This window comes from Pomacea canaliculata, linkage group LG8 (genome assembly GCF_003073045.1).
Source record: "Pomacea canaliculata isolate SZHN2017 linkage group LG8, ASM307304v1, whole genome shotgun sequence".
NCBI classification, from domain to species: Eukaryota; Metazoa; Mollusca; class Gastropoda; order Architaenioglossa; family Ampullariidae; genus Pomacea; species Pomacea canaliculata.
Window position 1 is genome coordinate 29462689 of NC_037597.1, and position 14175 is coordinate 29476863.

The 14175-nt window shown below is 43.0% G+C and overlaps 2 protein-coding genes across 3 annotated transcripts; both read left to right on the forward strand.

Annotated features, from left to right (window-relative positions):
* Positions 1 to 78: 78 nt before the first annotated feature.
* On the forward strand, positions 79 to 13817 carry LOC112571141. Its single transcript, XM_025249956.1, has 9 exons — positions 79 to 1692; positions 2080 to 2273; positions 2466 to 2998; positions 4594 to 5969; positions 6167 to 6360; positions 6546 to 7076; positions 9300 to 10824; positions 12280 to 12473; positions 12675 to 13817. The coding sequence occupies exons 1-9, from the start codon at positions 301 to 303 to the stop codon at positions 13195 to 13197; spliced, it is 6462 nt and encodes a 2153-aa protein (XP_025105741.1). The 5' UTR covers positions 79 to 300; the 3' UTR covers positions 13198 to 13817.
* On the forward strand, positions 4510 to 7759 carry LOC112570726 (toll-like receptor 2). Of its 2 annotated transcripts, XM_025249306.1 has the most exons (3): positions 4510 to 5969; positions 6167 to 6360; positions 6546 to 7759. In XM_025249306.1, exons 1-3 carry the CDS (start codon positions 4578 to 4580, stop codon positions 7078 to 7080), a joined length of 2121 nt encoding a protein of 706 aa, XP_025105091.1. In that variant the 5' UTR covers positions 4510 to 4577; the 3' UTR covers positions 7081 to 7759. The 2 variants fall into 2 exon arrangements, with proteins under 2 accessions (XP_025105091.1, XP_025105092.1); XM_025249307.1 differs by having other exon boundaries at positions 6178 to 6683.
* Positions 13818 to 14175: the final 358 nt, after the last annotated feature.

Sequence of the window (14175 nt, forward strand, 5' to 3'; positions counted from 1 at the left end):
CCCTACGACCAAAACGTAGAGACTGCCTTTCTCTTATCGGGAGGGTGGTTGGTTGGGGGGGGGGGGGGGTTATGAGTTACATGTTCGTGCAATCATAAGAACAAGGAAGTCAAATACACTGCGCTCTCTCACCCCAGCACCCTCTCCCCAGCTAACTTATCCCTCCCACAGAGATCACGAATGTTCTCCTGATATCTGTATTTACTCTCGACGTTCGCCATTGTCAAGCTGTCTTCCGGTATCCGAGCTCACCCAGTCTCGTTCTCTCCTCAGTGTACAAGCAGCCGTCAACGGAAAGAGATGTCTGTCGGTGCAGCAAACTATGTCTTCATGGTGTTGTGCTTGGTGGTGGGGACACTGGACGTACCCCTTAGTCCTCGTTATGAACGACAGGCCGGTCACAGGCTGGTGACTCCGGCGAAGTGTGACCGTGGAGGGAGTTCACTGTGGACACCGTGTGGCGATGACCTCTGTTGTTGCCGCGAGCCCCTGGCAGACTGCACAGGACAAAACCTCTCTTACATTCCCGCATTCTTCGAGTTCGCAAAAATCTCACATCTGGATTTTTCTTACAATACTCTCCAGGCTATCGACGAAAAGACACTCGAAAATGTGACTTCCTTCACGAATATCGCTCTGGAGAAAAATTCCTTAGCCTACGTCCATCCGAACTCCTTCAAAAACTTGACTGCATTGAGAGCTCTGAATCTGGACCTTAATCACCTCAACGACTCTGCGGGACTTTTCTTGGCCCTCAAAGTGACGACCTCACTGGAAAATTTGACTGTCAACGGCAACAAACTCGACAGTCTCGATTTCAGTCACGTGGCACAGCTTCGAAATTTACGTTTCTTACATATTCGTAACAACACAATTGGAAACGTTGTAACGAAGGATGTTGAGGTACAAGATAATCTCGTCCACCTGGGTTTAAGTAAAAACGTTTTGTCCATGTTCCCGGAGTTTTGTGCTGACAACAACACGCCAATCTTCCCGAACCTTCGCTACCTGAACTTAGAATGGAATAAGATTACCAGCTTAGATGACATGGGATGCTTGCCCAACCTCGCCACCTTGATACTCAGCGGCAATGCCATCTATAACACCAAAACGAACTTCCTGCAGGGGTTACCCAGTCTGCGAACTTTGTTTTATAAAACGTGTACAAGCAGGTTGGTGGAAGGTTCTGCCTTTAACCACTCGGGCCTGCAACACCTGGACGTCAGCGAGAGCCTGTGGTTCTTCGACCACATCTACGGCAAAGGTATTAATCTGGATGTATTCAAGTTCATGCCGAACTTACAGACAATAAACATCTCCTGGTCTGTGTTTCATTTCGCCAACGAAAGCGAGATGCATAGAGTTCTTTCTCCTCTTACTCACGTGAAGGAGTTTATCATGCGAGGGACCGGAATAGAATCCATCCCGAGGATAGTGATGGCTAATTTCACAAACCTTACTTACCTGGATGTAAGTGATAGCGAAATACCGTACTTAGCAGATAACACCTTCGAAAACTTGACCAACCTTCGAAATTTGACCTTAAGTTACAATTTCATGACAACATTCAGCGAACGTCTGCTGGAGCCGCTTTTGAAAGGAAACCAAGTAATTACATTAGACTTTAGTGGCAACCCCTTCTCCTGCCAGTGCGACTTGCTGTGGATGATCAAGAATTTTCAAGACCAAAAGGTAAGAGTCCACCAAAGCTAATCTAAGCTTTAACAATCTTCAACAAAAAAAAAAACAAAAAAAACCAAACAAACAAAACACACACACACACACACACACACACACACACACACACACACACATATACGAAGAAAGAACTGTATACAGTCAGTGCCTGAGCTATACGTACTAAACATAATTAACACACAACAAACAATAACTTACAGTAGCTATCTATGTTTGAAGTTATTATGTTACACGATTCTGTGGCTTGCACCAAATTCTTCATAAAGAAGAACTAAAATAATGTTTAAAAAATTTATCTTTTGAATCGTCGGTAGCCATAATCTTGTGTAATCATCTGGTTCAAGCTGTGCAAATATTGCAAATGTTTGTTTACACTTTCAGGCTGGGAGCAATTTCGTCTTCCTGAACAGAGATTCGTACATCTGCACTCACCCACCAACGATGGTTGGCGTACGTCTGGAGGATGTGTCGTTGTCGGACCAGGCTTGCATCTTCAACTACAACACTTACATCGCCATTCTCCTCGTCAGCATCTTCACAGTTGTCATCACTCTCCTCTGCGCTCTCATCTACAGGTACGAGTGGAGGAAAAAGTTACAAATATTTTTAAAAGTTTTTTTCTACACAGGGAGTGGTCAGAGAGAGGTCTCTGACGATTCTCATGCAATATTTTTCACCATAGATATTTTTGTCGTCTTATTTATTACATTCACTGGTTCGATGGATGGTTGGTTTGGTCGATTGATGGATTGATTATCTTCTGGCAGGTTCCGTTGGCAGTGTCGGTTTTTAGTTTACACCCTGCAACATCGCTGTTCAGATCGACAAGGTAGGACAGGTGTTCAAACCGCGTCCATCTACGACATCTTCGTGTCCTACGACAACAGAGACAACCAGTGGGTGCATCAGGTGCTGCAGAAAGAACTAGAAAACAACCGACGCTTCCGGTTGTGTCTGCACGAGCGCGACTTCCTCCCCGGAAAGTTCATCAGCCACAACATCATCGAACGACTGGAAGAAAGTCGCGCCATCTTGCTGGTCCTGTCCAACTCCTTCTTGAAAAGCGAATGGTGCCGCTTTGAGATGTTTCTAGGCGTCAAGTCTGGACTGGCTGAGAAAAGGTTGGTTGTAGTTCCGGTTCTGCTGGAAGACCTGGACAAGACTTTGGTAGACAGCTTCGTCTGCACACTGCTGCACACAACGACATACATCGCCTGGCCTGCCAGGGGCACCAGCACAGAGATCGAGCGCTTTTGGAAAAACCTTTCTCGGGTCATCTCCGGAAGACGAAGAATACAGTAACAGTTTGTATCCGCTCTAAACCCCTGTAGTAACTTTTCAAAAAAGGAAGTTCAGGCAATATTCCTTTCAAACAAGACTTGATTATTTTTAAACCGCTCTTTTTTTACCACAAGTTGTTATTTGACATTTTTGCATTGTTGCTATTCTTTGTGTGTGCGTGCATCCATGTAACGTTTTTACGAAAGAGTGTGTTGAATGTGTCTGCGAGCGCGTGTAAACATCTGCATGTAAACCACGCTCGCCGCACTCTTTCACCTTTTTCAACAAAAAGGTCCGGCCAACGATTAACACATTTAATGTTTATGAAATTAATTAACGATGAGATGAGGATGGAACAAAATAAAAGAACGCTACTCCCCTAGCGTCAACCTCCTCCTAACGTTTCTCATGCGGGCTGGCGGGATGACTGACTGGACCAGCAGGTTATGTCCGATAAATTACTTCACGCAGTTCGTGAAGCTGAGGAGTTTAAAGCCGTATCGGCGAAGATGTTATATTGCTAGTGAATTAATTACCACACCACCGGAATACACAAGATAATACTCCACTGGAAAAAACGTTGTATATACGTGGCAGGCAGTTAACCACACACTGATCACTCTCCACGGAGCTCTGTACTCTCCAACTGCTTGGTCCCGACTGTCTCGAGAAACGTTAGATCTCCTAAGTTAACTCGTTCTTTTCATCTTCCTGACCAATCAGGCACCCTTAGCGACCAGGTAACTAGGACGACCTCCTAACAGTCTTTCTTGGAGACTGTGTCAACCAATCACGAGTACTACATGGCTCTCCATTGCCTACCGTCGCCCTAGTTACACTGTGCTAAGCTCATTTACGTCATTCCATCCATGACGTAAAAAGAATTAGAACTGACGCAGCCTCCGCGCGACTTCCCTCCCCTGACATCAAGGAGAATTCAAAATAAAAATGAATCTAATTAGATTCGCCTGAATCGAGAATCGTTACAATCCATACGTACGTGTGTGTGTGTGTGTGCCCGTGTGTGTGCGTGTGTGTGTGCGCGTGTGTGTATGCGTGTATGTGTGTGTGTGTGTGTGTGTGTGTGTGTGTGTGTGTGTGTGTGTGTGTGTGTGTGTGTGTGTGTGTGTGTGTGTGTGTGTGTGTGTGTGTGTGTGTGCGCGCTTTCATATCCGGAAGGCGCGGCGACTTGTCCCCCACCCTCAGTGGACCAGGATCCAGAAGCTAACTCATCAACGAGAGGAGATGGACCTCACACAAACAAGGCCTCGAGATAATAAACACCCTAACACTTCCCTCCCCTACGACCAAAACGTAGATACTGCCTTTGTCTTATCGGGAGGGTGGTTGGTTGGGGGGGGGGTGAGGTATGAGTTACATGTTCGTGCAATCATAACAACAAGGAAGTCAAATACACTGCGCTCTCTCACCCCAGCACCCTCTCCCCACCTAACTTATCCCTCCCACAGAGATCACGAATGTTCTCCTGATAATTGTATTGACTCTCGACGTTCGCCATTGTCAAACTGTCTTCCGGTGTCCGAGCTCACCCAGTGTCATTCTCTCCTCAGTGTACAAGAAGCTGTCAACGGAAAGTGATGTCTGTCGGTGCAGCAAACTATGTCTTCATGGTGTTGTACTTGGTGGTGGGGACACTGGAAGTACCCCTTAGTCCTCAGCATGAACGACAGGCCGGTCACAGGCTGGCGACTCCGGCGAAGTGTGACCGTGGAGGGAGTTCACTGTGGACACCGTGTGGCGATGACCTCTGTTGTTGCCGCGAGCCCCTGGCAGACTGCACAGGACAAAACCTTTCTTACATTCCCGCATTCTTCGAGTTTGCAAACATCTCTCATCTGGATTTTTCTTACAATTTTCTCCAGGCTATCGACGAAAAGACACTCGAAAATGTGACTTCCTTCACGAATATCGCTCTGGAGAAAAATTCCTTAGCTTACGTCCATCCGAACTCCTTCAAAAACTTCACTGCATTGAGAGCTCTGAATTTGGACCTTAATCACCTCAACGACTCTGCGGGACTTTTCTTGGCCCTGAAAATGACGACCTCACTGGAAAATTTGACTGTCAACGGCAACCAACTCGACAGTCTCGATTTCAGTCACGTGGCACACCTTCGAAATTTACGCTTCTTACATATTCGTAACAACACAATTGAAAACGTTGTAACGAAGGATGTTGAGGTACAAGATAATCTCGTCCACCTGGGTTTAAGTAAAAACGTTTTGCCAAAGTTCCCGGAGTTTTGTGCTGACAACAACACGACAATCTTCCCGAACCTTCGCTACCTGAACTTAGAATGGAATCAGATTACCAGGTTAAACGACATGGGATGCTTGCCCAACCTCGCCACCTTGATACTCAGTGGCAATGCTGTCTATCACACGAAAAGGAACTTCCTGCAGGGGTTACCCAGTCTTCAAACGTTGTATTTCAAATCATGTACAAGCAGGTTTGTGGACGGTTCTGCCTTTAACCACTCTGGCCTGCAACACCTGGACGTCAGTGAGAACCTGTGGTTCTTCGACCACATCTACGGCAAAGGTATTAATCTGGATGTATTTCATTTCATGCCGAACTTACAGACAATAAACATCTCCTGGACTACGTTTCATTTCGCCAACGAAAGCGAGATGCACAGAGTTCTTTCTCCTCTTACTCACGTGAAGGAATTTATCATGGAAGGGACTGGCATTCAATCCATCCCGAGGATAGTGATGCGTCACTTCACAAACCTTACTTACCTGGATGTAGGTGTTAACGAAATACCGTACTTAGCAGACAACACTTTCGAAAACTTGACCAACCTTCGAAATTTGACCATAAGTTACAATTTCATGACAACATTCAGCGAACTTCTGTTAGAGCCGCTTATGAAAGGAAACCAAGTAATTACATTAGACTTTAGTGGCAACCCCTTCTCCTGCCAGTGCGACTTGCTGTGGATGATCAAAAAATTTCAAAAACAAAAGGTAAGAGTCCATCAAAGCTAATCATATGTGCTTCTAAGCTTTAACAATCTTTAACAAACACACATGAAAATTTTTCATAAAGAAGAACAAAAATAATGTTAAAAAAAGCTATCTTTTGAATCGCCGGTAACTATAATATTGTGTAATCATCTGGTTCAAGCTGTGCAAATATTGCAAATGTTTGTTTACACTGTCAGTCTGGGAGCAGGTTCGTCTTCCTGAACAAAGATTCGTACATCTGCACTCACCCACCAACGATGGTTGGCGTGCGTCTGAAGGATGTGCCGTTGTCGGAGCAGGCTTGCATCTTCAACTACAACACTTACATCGCCATTCTCCTCGTCAGCATCTTCACAGTTGTAATCACTCTCCTCTGCGCTCTCATCTACAGGTACGAGTGGAGGATAAAGTTACAAATTTTTTTTTTACTTTTTTTTTACAGAGGCGTCTGGGAGAGGTCTCTGACGATTCTCATGCTATATTCTTCACCATAGATATTTCTGTCGTCTTATTTACATACACTGGTTCGATGGATGGTTGGTTTGGTCGATTGATGGATTGATTATCTTCTGGCAGGTTCCGTTGGCAGTGTCGGTTTTTAGTTTACACACTGCAACATCGCTGGTCAGATCGACAAGGTAGGACAGGTGGTCAAACCGCGTCCATCTACGACATCTTCGTGTCTTACGACAACAGCGACAACCAGTGGGTGCATCAGGTGCTGCAGAAAGAACTAGAAAACAACCGACGCTTCCGGTTGTGTCTGCACGAGCGCGACTTCCTCCCCGGAAAGTTCATCAGCCACAACATCATCGAACGACTGGAAGAAAGTCGCGCCATCTTGCTGGTCCTGTCCAACTCCTTCTTGAAAAGCGAATGGTGCCGCTTCGAGATGTTTCTGGGCTTCAAGTCTGGACTGGCTGAGAAAAGGTTGGCTGTAGTTCCGGTTCTGTTGGAAGACCTGGACAAGACTTTGGTGGACAGCTTTGTCTGCACACTGCTGCACACAACGACATACATCGCCTGGCCTGCCAGGGGCACCAGCACAGAGATCGAGAGCTTCTGGAAAAACCTTTCTCTCGTCATAGCTGGAAGACGAAGAATACAGTAACAGCTGCTGTATCCGCTCTAAACCCCTGTAGTAACTTTTTAAAAAAAGGAAGTTCAGTCAATATTCAAACAAGACTTGATTTTTTTAACTTGTCTTTTTGTAAACCGCTCTTTTTTTACCACAAGCTGTTATTTGACATTTTTGTATTGTTGCTATTCTTTGCATGTGCTTATATGCATACGTAAGTGTGTGTGTGCGTGCGCGCTCGCGCGTGTGACTGAGCACAGAATGAAGATGTAAAGGTGTCAGGCGATTCATGACCTACGTTTTCAGTTTGACAACTGCGACTAAACCTGGTTTCACAAGGCTCAAATGAAAGTTCTAAAGATTCTTTGACCCTCAGCAGTAAAAATACCATTTCATTTCAATCGAAAGACTTTAATATTTCCTCCACTCTGAAAACACCATCGACTGATTCGATTTTGACAAGGTTCAATATTGCATTGGCTGCCGAAAAGATTATCTGCTTTTTTTTTTACATAATTCACTCGTCTGCACTTGTTATCATCTTTGCTGTATTTTTATCTCGTCCTTATCAATGTCAACTTTAAGGGTTATTCGAAAAGTGATAGCTTCCCTCACACTGGACATGAAATTAGTTCACAAAAGTGGAACTTCTGCAAATTTGAGTTTTAACCATTGTCATTCCATGAATTGTCTCTGCTGCCCTTTCGGGGAATCTGTAGCCAGACAATGTATTTTATTTCCTGACCTTTGGGTCAGTTTGTATAGCTGCCTACTGGCGAATGATTCAGTGTAGCTCTACATCCTGGAAGTGATTGTCAGAACGAAAAGAAGAAGAGAAAGAAAGAATGTTAAGCATAATTTTTGTCATATATTTATATATAATTTAACCTGTGTGTTAGTAATGTTCAATGGAAATTGATTCGTGTAACACCTGGCACAGGTCTGGACAACTGACGAATTTTTTTAACTGAAATGGAATTGTTTTCAGTTGCCCACGTGCATACGAACACAAGCAAACACTTTATCATGGCGAAGGTTTCATTAGTATTTGCTTTTACCACTTTATCATACATTCACTGGAAAAATAGTTTTATCACTGAGTACCCGTTTACAGGGAAAGCAAACAATCGTGTGGCTAAAGCACCGACTCACACAACCTCAGGCGTGTACCCGTATAACGCCGTGTACTTCCACCCGCTGACCCAGCTGTGGGGTGGAATATTTGACTGTAAGACTTGGGGGAGGTAAATCCGGAGGAAGATAAGATGGACACCTCTCTCTCTTTCTCACTCAAAAAAAGTTGCCTTGAAAAAAATTGTGTCTCCAACGATTCCCCCCCTTCCTTCTCTCCTCGACGACCAAACCGTTAGGCGATGACCTTTTACCTTTAATACTCCATTAGATCACTAAGCAGACCTTGGGTCTGGATGCTACTGCTACCCATATAATACCTGTCTACCCCTCGATCTCCCATTAGTTCTGTTTCAAAGCTCTAAGAGGTGAAAGTCATGATACGAGACCAGCAGGTCCGTCGGTCTGTGGTCGTGAGCATGCGCACTAGTAAATCTGCACCTAACAACACCTTTACTGTTAAATACCGATTTTGTATTGAAAAAAAAATATGAAGAACGATTTTCATCAAAAGAGAATATGTTCATTGACAGCTAGAATTCCAGCAGTGTTGGGCATGTCAGCCTGAGGTAGAACTAAGTCAGAAGTTAGGTTGTTGATGGTCGGCTATGATCAAGAGAACCCAAAGTGTCCAAAGTTCAGTCTGTCGGCATGATGCGATGGTAGACAAGGACAGTAAAATGGAGGCAATAACTGTTTGAACCTTTCGTAGTTGGTTCACACGAGGTCTCAAAGCTCAAAATAATGAATAGTAGCTCGCCACACTGATATTCTTGCTGAACCTTTTAAGATTTATTTACTAAAAGTGCAAAAGGATGTAAACAAACAGTACACCCCACTGCAATTCTAATTAAACTTTTGTTTATTAAAAGTTCAAAATGATGAAAAGTGTGTGTGTGTGTGTGTGTGTGTGCATGCGTGTGTGAGAGCAATGTGTTGAGATTTATATATATATAATGTGTGTGTGGTTGTCTGTATATAATATTTGTGTACATGCGCGTACTTTGAGCTGTGGCTTTCTCAGGAAAAGGCGTAAGTTTGTATTTATGTATAACTCGCGTGTATTCATGTCGACGAGGAAGTTTAATCCACATCCGATACGACCTGCTGTGAAAGTAACCAAACCCTCCTATTCTTCTGAAGCAATATCTACTCCGGACATCCTCCGCTGACTCCACAGTCACGCTGGCTCTTTCTTCTACTTCAGACCTCATGCGACCACCTTCCTCTACAGACACCTGTAGACTGAGAATGTTGTCTGCCAGTACAGCAAGCTATGTGATCACCACGATTTTCTTGGTGCTAGTGGTGCAGACGACAGGTGCCAGACGACGGGTGGAGGGCAAGCTTCAGGCTGGGGTGTTGGCATCCTACAAAGCCACCCGGAGGTTTAGCTGCAAGGAGGGAAGTGTTTGTGGAGACGGATTCTGCTGTTGTCATGACAGTTTTGCAGACTGCAGAGGAGGAAACCTCTTTTACATTCCTGCCTTTCCTGAGGGCATCACACACCTAAATTTCTTCTCAAATGTCCTCAGGGCTATCGACGAGAAAACTCTCCGCAATGCCACCTTCATGGTGGAGCTGAATCTGAGCAACAACTCTTTATCTTATGTCCACCCGAACTCCTTTGAAAACTTAACTCGAATGGAAACTCTCTATTTGGACTTAAATTACCTGAAGGATTCTGAAGCTCTTCTCTTCGCTCTCAAGAGTGCTACGTCCTTAAAAAACTTGACTGTCGAGGACAACAACCTCCACAATCTCGATTTCAACCACGTGACTCAGCTCGGCAACCTAAGTATGTTGTCTGTTTGTAACAACGCCATTAGTAACGTTTACACGAAAGATATTCAGGTGCAGGACCACAGTCTTGTCAAGCTGGATATCAGCGAAAACTTTCTGACTGAATTCCCAAATTTTTGCACAGACCAAGACATGCCAGTGTTACCGAGACTAAACCATCTGAACTTAGAATGGAATCAGATTACCAACTTAAATAACATGGGATGCTTGCCCAGCCTCTCCACCTTGATACTCAGCGGCAATGCTGTCTATCACACCAGAAAGAACTTCCTGCAGGGGTTACCCAGTCTGCGAACATTGCATTTCAAAACGTGTACCAGCAGGTTCGTGGACAATTATGCCTTCAACCACTCTGGCCTGGAACACCTGGACGTCAGCGAGAACGTGTGGTTCTTCGACCACTTCTACGGCAAAGGCATCGGACATGATCTCTTTCGTGACATGCCATGCTTGCAGTCAGTAAACATGTCTTGGACTGTCTTTCATTTCACCGAGGCAAGTGAGATGGTCAGAATCATGTCCCCACTTGCTCATGTCAAAGCAATTATCCTGGAAGGAGTTGGCCTGACTTCGATCCCACAGGTGATCCGTACAAGCTTTCGCAACCTCACTTACCTGGACATAGCTGTTAACGAAATACCGTATTTGCCAGATAACACTTTTGAGAACTTAACCGGTCTACAAAGACTAGATATGAGTCACAATTATATGACAACAGTTAGTGAGACTCTATTGAAACCACTTTTAGGAGAAAACAAAACCGTTCAGTTGGACTTCAGCTCGAACCCCTTCTCCTGCGTGTGTGACTTAATGTGGATGATCAACATTTTTCAGCAGCAAAAGGTATGATTATTTGAATTTTGGTATTTATACTTTTATTTTCCTAAAATATCACTTGCTATGTGTTAACAGGTCTGATAAAGTCTGGGTTTTCATGTTCACTTTTTTATTTTGTGTGCTAAAGAATGTGTGTGTGTTTAAATATGGTAGAATGTTTTTTTGAACTGAGACATCATGAGAAAAGTACAGTCTTTATAATCTCTTCCACGACTGCTTTATTTAATTGCTTGATTTCAACAAGTTACTATCAAAAGATTAAGTATAAAATATTACTTTACATGTTACACTGACAAAACTCTTAAAGAAACAACTCTGTTCTTGTCGGCACCAGAAATTTTATAATTGAGAGGACGGACGTGGAAAGCAATTTCCTGTTTGCAAAGCCAGAATGGTTATCTGTAACCGTAAGATGGCGATAATACCAAAGCATACAGGAAGCATGAAATTACATAGGTGATCGTTTTCTTGAAAAAAACTTAAATCTTGAATCTTGCACCCTCCCACCCCTACCTTTCTTTATAATGTCAACTCAGAATCCGTAGCCCCTCTACCAAACCCCACTTTGCCCTGTCGACTCACTGGCCTCTGTGTTCAATGATGCAAACTATTGATCTCTCCTTGCTACTAAGAAAGCTTCTTGGGAAACATCCCTCAGTCGGTGTAATTGCAACTCACCCTCGTGGGATCGTCGAGGACGGTGATAAGAGCCGACAATCTCAAAACGAATCGAAACTTTCACTACTGCGATTGTTCGTGTTGGCTTCCTCTTATCCGCCTTCATTCTTGCAAACTTTAGCTTCTCAGCCGTTTTCATTCCATCTCTTCTTTCAACAATAATTGTATTTTCCTTCACACGTCAGTCTTCATATTGTTTTTTTGCTGGACGGAAATCCACGCCAAGGATGGGGAGTTCTCATCGATGTTAAAATAATAAACAATAAAAGTTGCTCGAGAATTATATTAAGAAAGGACTGATAGGGAAGTAATTTAAATTTCAAAACGCATTAAAAAGTAAATTGTATTACTGCTTACATACATTATAAAAAATAGGTAATAGTAGAGGGAAAATTAATCCTCTCCATTTGATAAGGAAGTTGCCCTTACTGTATGGAGAGAGATTTCGCCATGTATCTATACGCCTCCTTAGAAACTGTAAACTCAATGAATGCCACATCAGATGCCATGAGACGAAAAGATAATTTTTGAACACCATAAATCATTGAATAAAAAGTAAAGACAGAAAGGACTATAACTGTTAAAAAACCCAAGCAGTATGTTAATTAACTAAAGACCAGCTCACTACCAATTTAAACAAGTTAACATCCTCAACAATCTTGACATGAAGAGTTTGAGAGTCATTCCAATATTCCATTATGATAAATTTATTTTTTTAATTTAGGAATGATAATCTCTCATCATTTTTTTAAACTTTGTAAATATTGAAATGCACAATTTTAGGGTGAAGACGGATTGGAGTTCCTGAACAAAGATTGGTACATCTGCACGAACCCAGCGAGTGTCATCGGGGTGAGTCTGGCCAACGTGTCGCTGTCGGACCAGGCTTGCATCTTCAACTACAACATATACATCGCCGTTCTCTTCATCAGTATCCTCTCCATTGCCTTCATTCTTGTAGGTGCTCTCGTTTACAGGTAAGAGTTGACAATAAGGCTATATACCTCTTTTGTTTTCTTCTTAAACGAAAAATTCTCAATTCCTTCTTTTTTGTAAAGCTCATGAAACGAGTAAAAAGAGGGTTAATTAACTACGAAACCAGTCAGCCTTGATGTCCGTAAACATTTTGATTACTTCACATACACTGACTAATGGCTGCTATTGATATTTGTTGGCAGGTTCCGCTGGCAATGCCGGTTCTTATTTTACACGCTACAGCATCGACTATCAAATAGACGAAAAACGAAAGACATCGATAATACTTTCATCTACGACGTTTTCGTCTCCTACGACAGCAACGACAACCAGTGGGTGCATCAGGTGCTGCAGCAAGAACTAGAAAAAAACCGACGCTTCCGGTTGTGTCTGCACGAGCGCGACTTTACCCCCGGAAAGTTCATCAGCCACAACATCATCGAACGACTGAAAGAAAGTCGCGCCATCTTGCTGGTCCTGTCCAACTCCTTCTTGAAAAGCGAGTGGTGCCGCTTCGAGATGTTCATGAGCATCAAGTCTGGACTGGCTGAGAAAAAGTTGGTTGTAGTTCCAGTTCTGCTGGAAGACCTGGACAAGACTTTGGTGGACAGCTTCGTCTGCACACTGCTGCACACAACGACATACATCGCCTGGCCTGCCAGGGGCACCAGCACAGAGATCGAGAGCTTCTGGAGAAACCTTTGTCGTGTCATCCCCGGGAAGTGAGAGAGCATCATTGTAACGGCTGTTTGATCCTCTATAAAATTTCATACAGTACCTCGGATGTTTGTGACAGTACGGAGGGATCTTTTCAAAATACGTCTGCGTCGGCCTACCATAGTTTATCGTTACAAGACGGTATCACGAAGTGGCTGTCAGCGAATTCATTCACAATAATAAAATAATGTGTCTGAATAGTTAAAAAAAGTACAATCTCCAAGGCACAAGAGTACACCTTTTGATAACCTCATAGCTATAATGTATATCTAAAAATTACTTAACAGTATACATGTCAGCGAGTTTTGGCAGCCATGGTTGAGTCATAAATGCGGATTTGTCAGATCGCGCACCTGGTACACTGGTTTGCAGTCTTTCCAGCAGTCAAAGCAACAGATTGTAAATAATTTTCATTTGTCACTCGTCTCTTTTTCTGCTCATTCATTGACTAGAACGATAATAATGCTAGATATGTTTTTATTGTCGCTGTTAACATTACCCGCCATTTTAGAGTCTTTTTTTTAAAACCCAAAAAAGTATTAATGTTTGGTTCATCTAAAAGTTATAAGGTAGATAATTGTGTTGTTTTACTCATTATATATATTAGCCTGGCTTCAAATTAAAATTAAAAAAACTACGTTTGTCACAGTTTACTTTTGACCTTGCTGACCTTTCTGCTGAGTTACTTTAGCCCTAACCCCAACTTCAATTATTGTGTGTCAGGAATAGCTGTGTATATAGTCTTATCGACAGACATCTAATCTTTACTGAAATACTGGAACATGACTCCGAGGACGAGTTTGACATCCCTACCACTAACAGACAGAATAAGGATGTAATACAACAATTTAAAAACAACATAGACACACTTTTAAAAGAAATTGAAAATAATAAGAATGAACTTTTGCCTGCTGTTGACAGTTTTAATAAACAATTAGAAAAGCGAAGAAGCACAAGTGCACTGTCAATAGCACTTTTCAATTTTGG

Excerpts from the sequence above, each read along its gene's own strand:
- LOC112571141 (XM_025249956.1), top strand. The coding sequence starts at position 301 with ATGTCTGTCGGTGCAGCAAACTATGTCTTCATGGTGTTGTGCTTGGTG. Across the intron at positions 2,999-4,593 it reads CGGAAGACGAAGAATACAGT|CAAACTATGTCTTCATGGTG; the intron begins AACAGTTTGTAT and ends CTGTCGGTGCAG. Across the intron at positions 5,970-6,166 it reads AAAAATTTCAAAAACAAAAG|TCTGGGAGCAGGTTCGTCTT; the intron begins GTAAGAGTCCAT and ends TTACACTGTCAG.
- LOC112570726 (XM_025249306.1), top strand. The coding sequence starts at position 4,578 with ATGTCTGTCGGTGCAGCAAACTATGTCTTCATGGTGTTGTACTTGGTG. Across the intron at positions 5,970-6,166 it reads AAAAATTTCAAAAACAAAAG|TCTGGGAGCAGGTTCGTCTT; the intron begins GTAAGAGTCCAT and ends TTACACTGTCAG. Across the intron at positions 6,361-6,545 it reads CTCTGCGCTCTCATCTACAG|GTTCCGTTGGCAGTGTCGGT; the intron begins GTACGAGTGGAG and ends ATCTTCTGGCAG.